The 14,186-nt window shown below is 40.2% G+C and overlaps 2 protein-coding genes across 3 annotated transcripts in view; one reads left to right on the forward strand and one right to left on the reverse strand.

The window, feature by feature from the left end:
- Window positions 1-894: 894 nt before the first annotated feature.
- LOC117491302 lies at window positions 895-5,927 on the reverse strand. 2 transcript variants are annotated; one of them, XM_034141209.1, is made up of 3 exons: window positions 5,910-5,927; window positions 5,223-5,287; window positions 895-1,480 (listed from the first exon to the last, which is right to left on the reverse strand). In XM_034141209.1, exons 2-3 carry the CDS (start codon window positions 5,265-5,267, stop codon window positions 917-919), a joined length of 609 nt encoding a protein of 202 aa, XP_033997100.1. In that variant the 5' UTR covers window positions 5,268-5,287; window positions 5,910-5,927; the 3' UTR covers window positions 895-916. The 2 variants fall into 2 exon arrangements, with proteins under 2 accessions (XP_033997100.1, XP_033997098.1); XM_034141207.1 differs by lacking the exon at window positions 5,910-5,927 and adding an exon at window positions 5,440-5,858.
- Window positions 5,928-9,209: 3,282 nt separating this feature from the next.
- Window positions 9,210-14,186, forward strand: part of LOC117491303 (FYVE, RhoGEF and PH domain-containing protein 4-like) — a 48,817-nt gene continuing 43,840 nt past the window's right edge. The window contains 1 exon segment of the mRNA XM_034141210.1: window positions 9,210-9,249. Coding sequence (XP_033997101.1) covers window positions 9,225-9,249 — 25 coding nt within the window. The 5' untranslated portion in view covers window positions 9,210-9,224.

Raw genomic sequence — 14,186 nt, forward strand, 5'->3', positions numbered from 1 at the left:
AGCTTCTACTGAAGCCAGTCCCCAACTCCGGGGACTTCCGGCCGGGCACTTCTGGTGGCAGTATACGCCGTGAAGTTGTTTGCGGCCTGCCAGTAAACCCAAAGCAGAAGAAGAAGAAGTGACGTCAGCGGCTTCATTTGCCTAATCCTCCCTCAGGGACTTATTCCGGTGTGAACGCGATCTGCTCTTTAGTTCTGGGAACTAAGTACGACAAAGTACTTGGTGTGAAAGCGCCTATTGGTCAATTTTGATTAGGTTGTCTCCATTGAACCAGTATGCCCTTTAATTTGAAAGCACATAATCTTGCTTTTCCTCTTTTATTTCGATTTACTAATGATAATTAATAAAAAAAATATAGTCTAACTGTAACACACAGACACACTATTCCTGTGATTCTGTAAAGACGGGGATACTTCTCACAGTTTTCTGCTTGATTTAAAAACGAGGTAAAGAGGGTAAACAAAGACCTACTTTTAAACAAAGACCTACTTTTAAACAGTTTGAACTGAAATAAGTACATTCCTCTATAAACAAAGTATTTTGAAGCTTCCTATTTTGGTCACCAACCCTTGTACTTTTCTGTATTCAATGTTTTTGTCTACTCTATGCTGTTGTTCAGTTATTTTGTATTTGTTACATATTTTGCAACTGTACCATGTTTTTATTAATTTCTTGAAAATATGCCGCATATTTGGGATGGCATTATTTCCTTTTCTTTTAATTGTTAGGCTATGCTAAAGAAATTAAGAAAGTGTTTCTTCTATTTTAGACCACGGTGTGTATGATGCAGAATGATTCACTTTGGGTTACTGGTGTTGTTTAGCGCTATTTGTAGTGACTAATAAATGTTTTACTATTAATATGACATGAGACAAAAAAATGCATTGGTCTCTTTTTATTTATAGAGACAAACAAGTTATTCCATCTTTCTATCTTGTGAATTGTGGAACTCCAGGTTATTGAGGGCTCGGAGGCAGAGGAAATGGATGTTGCCGGTGATGGACATCAAGCGCTCCAAAGCTGCAGCAGAAAACCTGATGTTGGACAAGTCTGGGTGATTGAACCGAGGGTCTCCCACCTGTTGCACACCCTCGACACGTGGAGGCAGCATTTTGGGATGCTTTCTTGACTCGGTGTCGTCACCCAGTGAAGGGAACCTCATGTTTTTGGCATTTATGGTTTCCTTTCCAAACCTTGTTTTGGAAACGCGTTTTAAATCTGTGTCGTCATCCAAAGAAAGGTCCTGCATACTTTTCATAAAGGCCTTATGAAGAGACACCATGTCTGGAACAGTCTCAGCAGGTGGAGGGCTTGGAAACTGTGGAACCTCACAAGCTTCAAGACTGAGAGGCTGGATCCTCTGACCGGCCACTTCATTATCCACAGAAGGAAACCCAATGTTCTTTAGATATGGGTATGTCTTCTCATCAGTGTCTTCTTTGTCAAGCACAGGACGACTGGACTGGATTACAGGGCTTTCCTAAGAAAAGTCACATTTTTATAAGTTCATTTGTTTAGTAGTAATGGTTTAAGTATGTGAGCAAATCATAGTATGCAATTGTACATTACATTTTGTAAATGTGTGACAAAAATATTGGGAGTATATTTTGAAATAAATATGCTTATTTGTTACATATGTTTGCTAACATTTGTCTCGCTGTAGACAGAATTTGTGCAATTCTGAAACAGTTTTGTGCACGGATATCATTTGCAAGTAAAAATAGTTTTAGCTATGTATCATTACATTAATTTCTTCAACATAAAGCCTTGTCTGAGTCTGTAACGGGCCGTCTCCACGGCAGCGTTAAAAAAATCTTGAAACGCTTCTGCCCATTCACTTTGAATGGGGTGACGTCACTTTTTTTCGCTTTCGCCGAAATGCATTGTGGGCAGGCGAGCGGAGATTCTCAGGATTTTCAAGATCCAAAGTTGAACAATGTTCAACTTTTGAAGCTGAGGAGGAAGCGTCAGCCAATCAAATCCTGTGTACGCAAATCTGACAGTTCAAGCTCTAGCCAATCAAACGGCGTGTATGCTGGGAGAGACATACCGCAGATCATTTCCTCATATTCCAAAAAAAGGAGGAGAAATTAGCGGTAGCGAATCAATCACCCGGTGCTTTATGACCAGGGGCCTCATTTATAAAGGGATATACGCTCAAAAAATGGCGTACGCCAGTTTCTACGCAATGTTTGCGATTTATAAAATACTAACTTGACGGGAAAATGTGCTGTCCTCCACGCAAACTCTAACCCATGCGTACGCACTAAGCACAACAACGGGAGAGACGAGAAACTGCGACACCGTTGGCAGAAGGAAGAATGGAGAGAAATATGTGGAAATAAATAAAATGTTACCTCTCATTTATATGAAGAATTCATTTTCAAACATTGATTAAAGCCAACCTTAAAATGATTAAACAAACGCCTGTTTGAGACTCCTCAGTGCTCACAAAAACATAACTTGGAGAAATAAATAAATACGGATATGTTATTTAAAACCACCTCGAATATGTTGTGTTAATGTTATGAAATGTTTTCTCATAAATGATGCGGTAAGCAGGAGGACAGAATTACGTCTAAACTGACGCCGTTTTGCATTTCTATAGGTTGTAGATACGAGCATGGTTTTATATACTATCACGTTTAATCGTGTTTTATGCCGTTTGCCAAGACTTGATAAGTCGCTCGTAAAACACAGGAGGTATGGAAACTAAGAACACCATATGTGGTAAATTGTACAGCTAATATAACACAACACATTAGTTGTATTTCATTTAACTGGTGGATATATAGTTGCTGATCGACAGCTGGAACACAAACCACCAAATACAACAAAAATAATTCAGATCCAGTCGTCATGACTCCACTCCGGAGGGATTCCCCGATCATTTCTTACAGTTTCTCATCAAGGGGGTGTCTCCTGTCCCCGGGACAAACACACTGCCTGAGGAAGGTTATGTTTATTTGTCATTAACTTTTTTCGGACCACTTATATATTTATTTTGGTGACGATCCGACCTCCATGGTGCTACTCTGGTTCAAACTGCATCCACCAAACAATATGATTTATCTCGACCTCCCCACAATAACCAAAATGACACGGTGTGAGATGTCTTTTTTAGCTGTTCTATCGTCATTTCCTGCGATCTTCTTCATGCAGTCAGTCAAAATGAATGAATGAATGAATGGGCGTTTCTTTGACTATTTATAGGTAAATATGGGCGTTACGTGAAGCCTGCAAAAGCTGCGCCGCATTTCGAGTCGATTGTGATTTATAAAGGGAAACAGGCGTAGGAAGTGCCGGTACGCACTTCCCTCGCCGGTACGCAATGTTTTGTGAATCGGAAAATGTCGGAACATTTCTGTACCTATTTTTTTGCTTTGTACTACGTAAGCAACCTTCTCACGTCAATCCTACGCAAGGCGTTATAAATGAGGCCCCAGACCTACCGGGATATAAACCGGAGGAGCCAGGCATGGAGGGAGGTGGCAGAGACAGTGGTATGTTTTCGCCTGTTTTGGGGAGTTTATATCCAGTTTACTTCGGGCTTTTTGGCTTCGTATGTCGCGGGCGGGAGATTCATGTGATTGGTTGATCGCAAAAAAATCCCCAAGCTTCAGATACGCCCACCTCCAAGATTTTTTTAACGCTGCCGTGGAGACGGCCCGTAAATCTGAGAGATCTGCACTCACATTTTGTATCTGTATGAGATATTACAAGCTTCAATACATTTACAACAGGGGTCTCCAACACGTCGATCGCGAGCTACCGGTAGCTCGCAAGCCCTCAATAAGTAGCTCGCCAAGCAAATCCAAAATGTAAAAAATACACCAAAAATAAAGGAAATGTAATTAAAAGAATCTACCCTATGCATAAACGAAACCTCAATCATAGCGAACTCTATCTACTTACTACAACTCTATATCTATCTAACACCCCTCCTCCCCCCACCCCACACAATGAATATCGACCAATAACATTCTTGCTATATTTGCGGGACCAGCGTTGCAGTCTGGAAGAAAAGCAATGTGGAGCGGCAGCTCACCGCTTCATAAGGAGTTTAACCTTTCCTTCTGGCAGAATCAACACAACACATCAGCCCCATTGAACAGCCTAGTCATGCCAGCCTATACAACACATGAGGGGCAGAGTTTTACTGTGTGTGTGTTGCAACTTGCATATTTATTGCACTTGACGCACACACACGCATGGCGTAATTTCCACTGGGGACAGTCCCCCCCACTTTTCGAAATCCCGTTTGTGTCCCCCCACTTTACAAATATGTTTATTTTATTTTTTTAGCAAGCCGTCATCGCCACGGAGGAGCACACAGTCTCTGTGAGGGAGCGAGAGAGAGAGAGAGACAGAGAGACAGAGAGAGAGAGCACACCTTTATCTATTTAATATAGTTGTAACAAATAAAGTAAGAAATCATTCCAATGTGTACTATATTGTATTTAAAAGGGGAGTGATTAGTAAAATATGCATAAATAGAAAGAAAAAATGCTAACTAGGTAACATAAAATAAGAATAATCAAGTTTAAATGATTTGTTATTGGTTGTGATCATATTCTAAAGATGTTTGGATTATTGAAAAGTATACAGCTCCCTTTCATGAGTGCTGAGAGCTGTATCCATAAATTCATGTTGCTCTCAAAGTGCACCAGATTGATGCATTTCACTTCAACATTTAAAAAAAAAATCTTCCCGGGGGTGCAAGCCCCCGGACCCCCCTAGAGGATGTGAGGTCCACCCCCAAATAAAGCAGGTTAAAATAATTAAATTGCATACATTTTCTTTTAGTAAACACTGAAAACGGGTCCCACAGACCCAAAAGCACACAAAGGTTAAAGGTAAGCATATCATAATGTTAAAATGTGCTAAATATATACACTGCAAAAAACAATAAAAAGAGGAGTAAAAGTAGCTCACGACTTGTTTTATTTTTTGAAAGTAGCTCTCATCCTAAAAAAGGTTGGAGACCCCTGATTTACAACATTAACTCTTTTAACAGGTTAAAATTATATCGGTGTGCACAAAACGTTTTCACACATGCACTAAACATTTCTACAGCTGCACAAAGAAAAGGTTCACACGCAAGACTAGCACATGCAGGCTTTGAAATTACACAAGCTTAAATTATGTTTCACCCCTATTTGCTCACATAGTCATGCATATCATTTGTGTTTTAAAAGCAGGGAAAGAGAAGGGTATCTTACAGTCGTCCGACCCTTTATTGGGTACGCTTTCCAGTGAACGGACATGGTGGACTCGGTTTAGCAGTCTGTAAAACAGCAAAGAAAGGATTGTTAGAAAAGTAACAATCTTTTAAGCCTCATATTCACATTTTTAACTCCTCAAACTACAATGTTAAAACTAAAGTATGGGAAAACACCAAATCCTAAATATTTACAGATAAAATCGTCCAAGCCTTACTTAGTTGATGTATTTCAACCTCTGTGATGCCAGTTGACTGATGAATTAAAAGCAGTTTTGTAAAATGCTGTTCCGTTGCGATGGAATGAGAACACTGCTGCTGATTCTATCAGGGGTTCAAAAAATGCAGTGCCGTGGATGCGCCTCTGCATTTGTATCTCTTTATTTGTGATTTAAACCACATTCCCATCCAAAGATTGATTCAGGCCTGTTGTGAGAATTGATTCAGGGTGCTGAACTGATGTTTTCACTTTTTTTTTTTGGTCATTCAAGAGAAATTGAGAAAACATTAAGTTAAGGTTGAGCAGCGCAGGATGGACCCAAGTGCAGACAGACAAATGTTTAAACCAAAAATAACCTTTTTCAAGGCGACTGGATATGTGCAAAAAACGACAAAAACTCTCTTTCCCTCATAAATCGTAAAAATAACCCACAAAAACCCAACAGAAAACCAGAACATAAATACATACTTGACCAATCAAGAGACAAGACACAGCTGGGGAGGGGAGGGAAAACACAAAGACACCAGGTGAACAGAATCAGATAATCAAACAGGAGGGAAAACACAGACAGGAAACAAATACAGACTAGGCACATTTACACAAGTATACCATTTTGAGATACTTGTACTTTACTTATTATAATTCAGAGGTAAATAGTGTACTTTTACTCCACTACATTTAGTTTTTTACTTTACAGATTTGGATTAATGATGTGAAATATAATCAAGTCTTAAATCAGACTTTAGTTCCACCTGGAGTAAATTCACAAGCTGCCCTGCAGTATACAAAGTCATTCAAACTAGCTGCACCTTTACCAGCTTTGATAAACACTTTAATGCAACAATAATTATAATCAAAACATATCATATATATTATTCTGAAATTGGCCAATCTGCATAATGAGTAATTTTACTCTTTGTACTTTAAGTATATTTTAATGTTAATACTATTGTACTTTACTTGAGTAACATTTTGAATGCAGGACTTTTACTTGTAACAAAGTATTCCTACTTTTACTCAAGTACGAGATCTGAATACTTCTCCCACCTCTTTATTGATTCACTGAGTCGCAGCATAGGTCTCCATTTGGCCTGGCTTAATGGAGACCTAATGACTAATGCTTTGTGAGAGAGGGTGTATAGTGACACTTTTCACTGTCAGTGTGTGTACACACACTCATACTGTACGTCTTAATTAGCTTTATTGCTTCAGCCCTAAACATGTAGTCCCTACAGTTCTGTAGAAAGGTGCAGGTGTGTGGTGGTGGTCTCACTTATTGACTGACTTTTCATTTTATGGTTAACAGTTCCTTAAAAATTTATTAAACCTTAATTTAGCAGTGAAAAGGTGATATTGACTAAATAGAATATCACAATGGAGCTATACTAATCATCAGTAAATATTAGCTTATCTCACATATAATGCTATTTCTATGCTACAGGGTATATGTTGACACATCAATAACAAAAATGTAACTTAATTCTACATACAGTAGCGCACATTGAAATTGGCTGCAATATGTGATATTAAAAAATAAAATATGGATATGACGCTTATAAGAACACACAAGATAATATCCATGCAGTATATAATTCAGAGCCTCTGAAATGTTACTATCCTTTAGTATAGATTTTGTTTTTGATGGTTTTTTACAGTTCTGATCACAGACTTTCTCTAAACCTACACTCGTATTTTAAGTGTTATTTGTTAGCCTAAAATACAAATATAACACAAACAAAGTTAAAGATGGATTTCCCTGATAGCATAATAACTGATGAATATACGTGAATTCTTGAGGTTACTATATTGTGTGGTGGAAATCTGATATCATGTCAGCCCTGATGATATGTTAAAGCTAGTATTGTGAACCCAAGTGCAGACACCGAGACACGAGGCAGAGAGCTAATAAGAGGATGGTTTATTTAGCGTTTGAGTCGGTAGTGGGGCCTGCTGGATCAAGGGGCAGAAGGTGGGGTCCGGTGAGGGGTTGAGCCAGGAATAGAGGTTCTGCTACAAGGCCGAACAGGCAAGAGACCCATGGGTGGATAGAGGCTGGAATCAGCTGGTTCCTGCAGGCACATTAGATGCAGAACAGTAGTCAGTCAAACACACATGGGAAAGAGATAAAAAAGTATGTCTCTGCCTGGACATGATTGTGTGTGGGCTGCGCTAGGAAACGGATACCTGTGTGTGTTTGTGTAATATCCCTCAGCGACTGTACACAGTATTTAGGATTACATTTGAGGCTCTCCAGTTTGCAAATATTCCAGTAGGTGGAGGTAAAAGCTCAGAAACGTTTCACCAGCAGGAGGACCTTTATGCTCAGCGTGTGATGGACACATGCAGATTCATGTACTCTTTGAAACAAAGCAATCTTCCATTCCCTCCTGCTATGGTACTGTGCTGCTGATCCCAAATCAATTAGAACATAATTAACAGTTGTCTCCATTGAACCAAGAAGCCCTTTTGAAGCCATTTGAAAGCACATAATCTTGCTTTCCCTATTTTACTTCCTTCATTACGGTGTATTGATGATAATTGGTAAAAGATAGTCTGACTGTAACACACAGACACACTATTCCTGTGATTCTGTGAAGGCAGGGGGCCATTTCTCACAGATGGCTGCTGGAAAACAATAAGGTAGAGAGAGGAAACTTACAAAGAGCTACTTTTAGACTGTTTGCTTTGAAATGTTTAAAATGTATCAAGAAAAAAATGTGTGGCTTAGAACAAAGTCTGTTGACACTTCCTTTATTGGTTACCACTTGTTTGTGTGTGTGCACCTTTTCATGTCACACACACCTAAGGCCAGTTTCTAATGGAATCTAATGGAAGTTTGTAATGGAGTCTGTAGTTTACTGTAAATCTATTTTTGATTTACCTCCAAACCTTTTTAGCTAAGTTTGATACAATGAGTTTGGTCAAACATGTGTTTATAAGTCCAAATCTATGTAATAGAAGACTAAATAATGGCTGTGTTTCAGCCAAGGCACTATGTGTTTTCCATCCATGCCCCAGCCAGTTTCCTGTGTGTCGTTTCCCCCTCCTGACTGGCATTGTTAGCCGGTGAAGTTCTTCCCAGAAACTGCACCTTACAAGCTCAAGTCTTTTGACGTCAAAAAAGATTATTCCGACCTCTAAAACCAAGGGACTAAGACGGATTTTGAAGAAGTACCTTCACAGAGAGGAAGGTGTGGGGCAATTGTGTAACCTGGCTTATTTTTTTCCCTCACCTTTGCGAAATTACGGACATCCCATATGCAAGAGGATGAGAAGATGTTTGTGGTTGGAGACTCGTCTGCCTCTACAGTGTTTTTGTACTCAGCTGTAGTAGGTCTCAGCATAGCGTCCTGTCAGGGGGTCTCCTCTGTCTCTTTGTTCAAGTAGAGGAAGGAAGGGGAGAAAGTTCTAAACAGAGGTGTATTTTGGTCCACTGCTTCCACGAAGGAAGTGAAACGTTAGTGCTAGTTGTTAGTTACTTTCAGATCTGGTTACAAACCTAACTTTCTCAACCTGCTGTTTCTACTGGGATCTGTCCTCGGAATCAGACACAACATGGACTGCCTGGCTGGTTACCGGAGGTCCCGTCACAAACACCTTGCCACGGGTAGGTGACCCTTACAAGCTGGACAACAGTGAGGATGAACACTGTCATTGGTTGAATATAGATATTAGGAAGAGATCTAGGGTTGATATTTTTTATTTTTCTAAATAAAAGACTCTGGACTGACTATGAAGCGGCGGCGCAAGTATTGGTTTTGGAGGCGGAAAGGTAAAAACGCAATGATGTGTCTGCTCTGCTGTTATGGTAAGAATTGAATACTCCATTTTTGGCTTTACACTGAAAACTCGAAAATAAAAAACATTAAATGATGGAAAAAATAATAAGAGTTGATGTTTTTCTGCCCATCCTTTCACAAACGTCATCTGTGACTCACCTTTGACCACTGTAGAACATTCCCATGACTTGTTTAAGCCCTTCGGCTCTGTCATCTTTGTTTAACTAGCATTTATATAATCTCTATTTTCTACCGGCAAGCAGGATCCATTTTCTAATATTATCATCTGGCTGCTCTCCCGCATAGACCATTATTTCCAACTCTGCTGATGTGTTGCTGTTCCCTCTGACTTCAAGTCCTAGGGCTGTTCAAAACAAGGGGGAAACTTATCTGAAACGTTTGCCACTCTGCAATATAACTTTGTAATTATTCTATTGATTTTTGAATTGTTTGCAGTCAGAGGGTTTGGTAAATGCAGTTGTTTCAGTGAGTGTGTTGATTCATTGAGTTGCACTCTTCTCCATGTGGACTTCCTGCCGCTATGCAAGGGAGAATTTAAATCCACCCAGCTGGGAAAAAGTGTTTTGTTCTGGGGGGCCTGGGAACCATTTCCCCCTTTAAGACCCTCTTCTAAACCACTCTGGCCTTTTGGCAATGTCCCTGGTGGCCCATTACCCAAATGCATTATCAGGGCAATGTGAGTGTGTGTGATGTAACGTTGCAACCCTTCGAATGTGCTCCTTTCTTATATCGGTGTGTATTGCTGCGTGAGTCACCCTTGTATTTAAAAGCAAAGGAGAGGAAACACTGTGAGGTGTTCTGCTTTCATTCTCATTGGCAGGAAGGAAAAGGCTGGGAACACCCGTAGGCCCCAAGTCCTTTCACCCACACTCATTGTTCCAACGTGGAAGAGGGTGTCACAAATACTGTAACACAAATTAGTGCATATACTCATTAATTAGTTTGATTTACGGTCAATTGTGTAAATATTTTACTCTGAGTGATTGTGCAAATAGTTCTAATCATAGCAATTACTGTGTTAACGTCTTAACGTTATATAAGCCTGTCAGCACAGAAGAGATGTATGACTTGCTGGAATTAAGTCTTAGCCTCCCACGTTGCCTGTTGTCAGTCAGATCAGGGCACTTGTTAGCCCAGTCTGCTGAAATGCGATTGCTGTGTTAGAGTTAAATGATGTATAGGGGAATGTAATCAATCCTGTTAGCCAGGACGTGATTTGTAAAGCCTGCACAGAATATTAATCCAAGCCGGTGAGGTAGGTGGGTACATGCAGGTGGTAGCAGTCTATATTCATACAGTAGCTTCACACAGCAATTACAGTATTTTATTATTTTAGCAGTACACCATTTTAAAGGGGGCCTTTTTATGGTAATTTTCAGGTCTCATAATTGTATCTGTATTTTCCTATTCTGCTTGTCATAAGGCGGCAGGATAAAAGCAATGCATATAAAAGTGCGCAGTGCAGAAAACATCAACGAGAAGGAAGAGCTGAATGTCACTCGATTGTCCCCCCAGTCTCATTTGCATTCAAGATGGAGGCATAGATAACAAAAACATGGATTTATTAATATATAGAATAGAAAAGAATCGGAGGGATGAAACCCTCTTTAATGGTCACACATGCAGAGCACACAGCACACACAGTGAAATGTGGCCTAATATCATGTTGTGCATAGTTTAAAGGGGCCCTATTTTGCTCATTGTCAGGTTTCATATTTATATGTTGTGCCACCCTCTACATGTTTTCATTCTTTAATGTTCGAAAAGGTCTTTATTTTTGTCATACTGCCTGTGCTACAGCACCTCTTTTCACCCTCTGTCTGAAACCAGAGCCCAGTCTGCTCTGATTGGTTAGCTGGCCGGCTCTGTTGTGTTTGGTCAACCGAGATGAAAGAGAATGTAGAGATGTCCCGCCCCTTAGCCACGTTAAATGTGTTGGAGCACCAGCCTAAAGAGGCGTGGGTGTTAGTGATGTCACTATGTCATGGAAGTAAACAAAGGAGCCCAATGGAGGTGTTTCATCAATAGCTAATAGTCACAATCTACATGATTGCGATGACACTTGACTTGATAAACTGGCCTCTTTTAATGACAGCCATACAGTATTAAATCAACAAACATGTTATGTTGTTGAAATCGTTCTTGTGTGTGTACTGTGCCCCTCACGCACTAACACACTGTCCCTGATTCACTCCCAAACATGGAAATAATGAAGTACTTATCACTCTCAGTGATCCCTCTAAACTCTTATTGTTAATTCAGGGTGGATTATGGTGGGATTTTCTATGTGTTTACCGCGAGGAGAGATGAGAAGGATAAGGTGGATAATGAGAGCAGCCGAGCGTCTCCTGAACTAATTGTTTAATAATTTTGGTGTCTAGATATTCTGTGTCTGGCATCATTATCCATCTCGCATCTCTGGGCCGAATGCTGCACAGTCAGTGATGATTTTGGCAGGTTGTTGTTTGACAGCAGGAATAGCATGATGTGTGTGTGTTTGCCAGGAGAGTATATGGGAACCAATCCAAGGTGGGTTGTTCCTATGAAGCTGGGGGGCCAGATGTCGACCCGGCGCCTGTTCTGTCCTCATGACAGATGTGCCCCGCTGCTGTAGAGACGTGGATTCAGCTTCTGTACCTTGTGTGCTGTGTCTTTGTGTGTGTGTGTGTGTGTGTGTGTGTGTGTGTGTGTGTGTGTGTGTGTGTGTGTGTGTGTGTGTGTGTGTGTGTGTGTGTGTGTGTGTGTGTGTGTGTGTGTGTGTGTGTGTGTGTGTGTGTGTGTGTGTGTGTGTGTGTGTGTGTGTGTGTGTGTGTGTGTGTGTGTGTGTGTGTGTGTGTGTGTGTGGTGTGTGTGTGTGTGTGTGTGTGTGTGTGTGTGTGTGTGTGTGTGTGTGTGTGTGTGTGTGTGTGTGTGTGTGTGTGTGTGTGTGTGTGTGTGTGTGTGTGTGTGTGTGTGTGTGTGTGTGTGTGTGTGTGTGTGTGGAGACAACACCCATCATTCATCATTGCCCTTCATAATGTGCGTGGTACAACGGGAGGAGGGGGGGTATCAATGAAAACAGCAAGGGCTCAAATGGAGTGTGTGCATGCCAAATGTGTGTGTGTTTTAAGGGACGTGGGTTTAATGAATGATGTGGGAGGCCCGGGGTTCTATGCTTATAGAGATGTGGTGGCTAATGGCGCGGAGCCATGCTGCTCTCCTCCACTCTCAGGCCAAAGAGAGGAGAAAGAGATGGATGGTGGAGGGAGAGTGGTAGGTGGAAGAGGAAGAGAAAGGGGGGGGGGGGGTGCGAAGGCAGTGGGAAATGCCAGCTGCAGTGCTAAGAAGGTAGAAAAAAGTGTGAGGTGGGCAGAGTGAGTGGGAAGAAGGTAGTGAGGCAAAATGAAGGAATAGAGACAGGGGAAAATATATGCACATATATTATTATTTTCTTTAACGCTTGAAAATGGTGTCGAAAAAGTCTGCAATGCATTAAGATAAGGTTTAAAAGCAGACCAAATTCAAAGCCTTAAAGCTCAACATGAACTGAACTGAATGTGTTTCTTCTTTTTCAAACACTTTTGACAACGCTAAGGAAAAAAGAATATAGAAAAAGTTTAAATGTTTTGACAGGTTGGATGTCAAAAAAGTTGATTTGCTCTCAATTCTGCAGAGCCGTACAGGAAGACATAGTTTATCCAGGGGAAAGTCTTGAATATCGTTTAAACACAATGAGCATGCTAATGTTCCTCTGTGGCTGATATATATAATTGTTACGGATATATTTGTCATAGCATCTTAAATTTGTCGATAATATGTTGTGTTTACGGCTTGTTCAACTGCAAAAAGGGGACAACAAATGTTTACATGAGTTTGAGATTTGTTTTAGCAATACTGTTTGGGCTCAATGATGCATATCTCAGATAACTGTTCTAATTCCATAACATAATGAAACTGTCAGTACGACTGAATCGTGTTTGTTTGATTTACAACCCCCATTTTGATTATGTGTTAAAGTAATGTAATATTCATCCATAACACATCTTAAAACCAGTAAAAAGGAAGTTCTGTAAATTATTAAAAAAACATTTGAGTTAGGAGAAGAGGGGTAGAAAAGAGAATAATTATTCATTAGACAGTTTTTCCTTTATTGTGCTCTTCATCATTTTATGTAGGGTAATCTGACTACCATCATCATAAATCTGATAGGAATCATTTTTCTAAATTGAACAGGGATCACAATAAAAATAGGTTTAATCCCTTTCCAGGAAATGCAAACTGTCCCAAACATTTTCTAACTCAAATAAATATATTGTCTGTAGGCTTTAATCTCATTTTCCAAATCTCCTCAGATCAGGAACGAGGTTATAGATTTATTTGGGTATCCTATCAATTATTTATTCTAAGTTAGAATTATTCGACACAAGTTTCAATTAAAGAGAACATCTTTTAGGTGAATTGTACTTTAATAAACCTCTGCTAAACATCCACACTGTCAGAGGTGTGAGGATATCTGCATGTCGGTTAGAGCTTCAGTGCAAAGAGGAGATTTTGATTCTGGCAGATATAAGGTTGACAAAAAAATGCATGATGTTCTTCATTACTTTTGAATCTGAAAGCCAACAAAGGGGGTTTCAACTCAATTCTGAGTGTGTGCACGTGTGTGGAGATCCAGTTGGAGCTGATGTTCACAGTGTGTGACAACAGAATGATCTGTGGTTGCAAAGCGAAGAAGGGCTTATGTGCCACCGTGCAGCGTCGTATGCATTAAGTGTTTGATTGCGTTTCTCAAAGCAAGCCGTGTGTGTTTATGAGCTAGTGTCTGTTTCTGCATACATTTATTTGCCTTCTCGTGTGTGAGGTGTTCACGCTCTAACCTAATGTAAAATAAATCTATGGATTTGTGGGCTGTCTTCATGAAAGTGTACCTGCATGACGGTAATTCCCTTATGAATATATAAGCCCG

This window comes from Trematomus bernacchii, unplaced genomic scaffold (genome assembly GCF_902827165.1).
Source record: "Trematomus bernacchii unplaced genomic scaffold, fTreBer1.1, whole genome shotgun sequence".
NCBI lineage: Eukaryota > Metazoa > Chordata > Actinopteri > Perciformes > Nototheniidae > Trematomus > Trematomus bernacchii.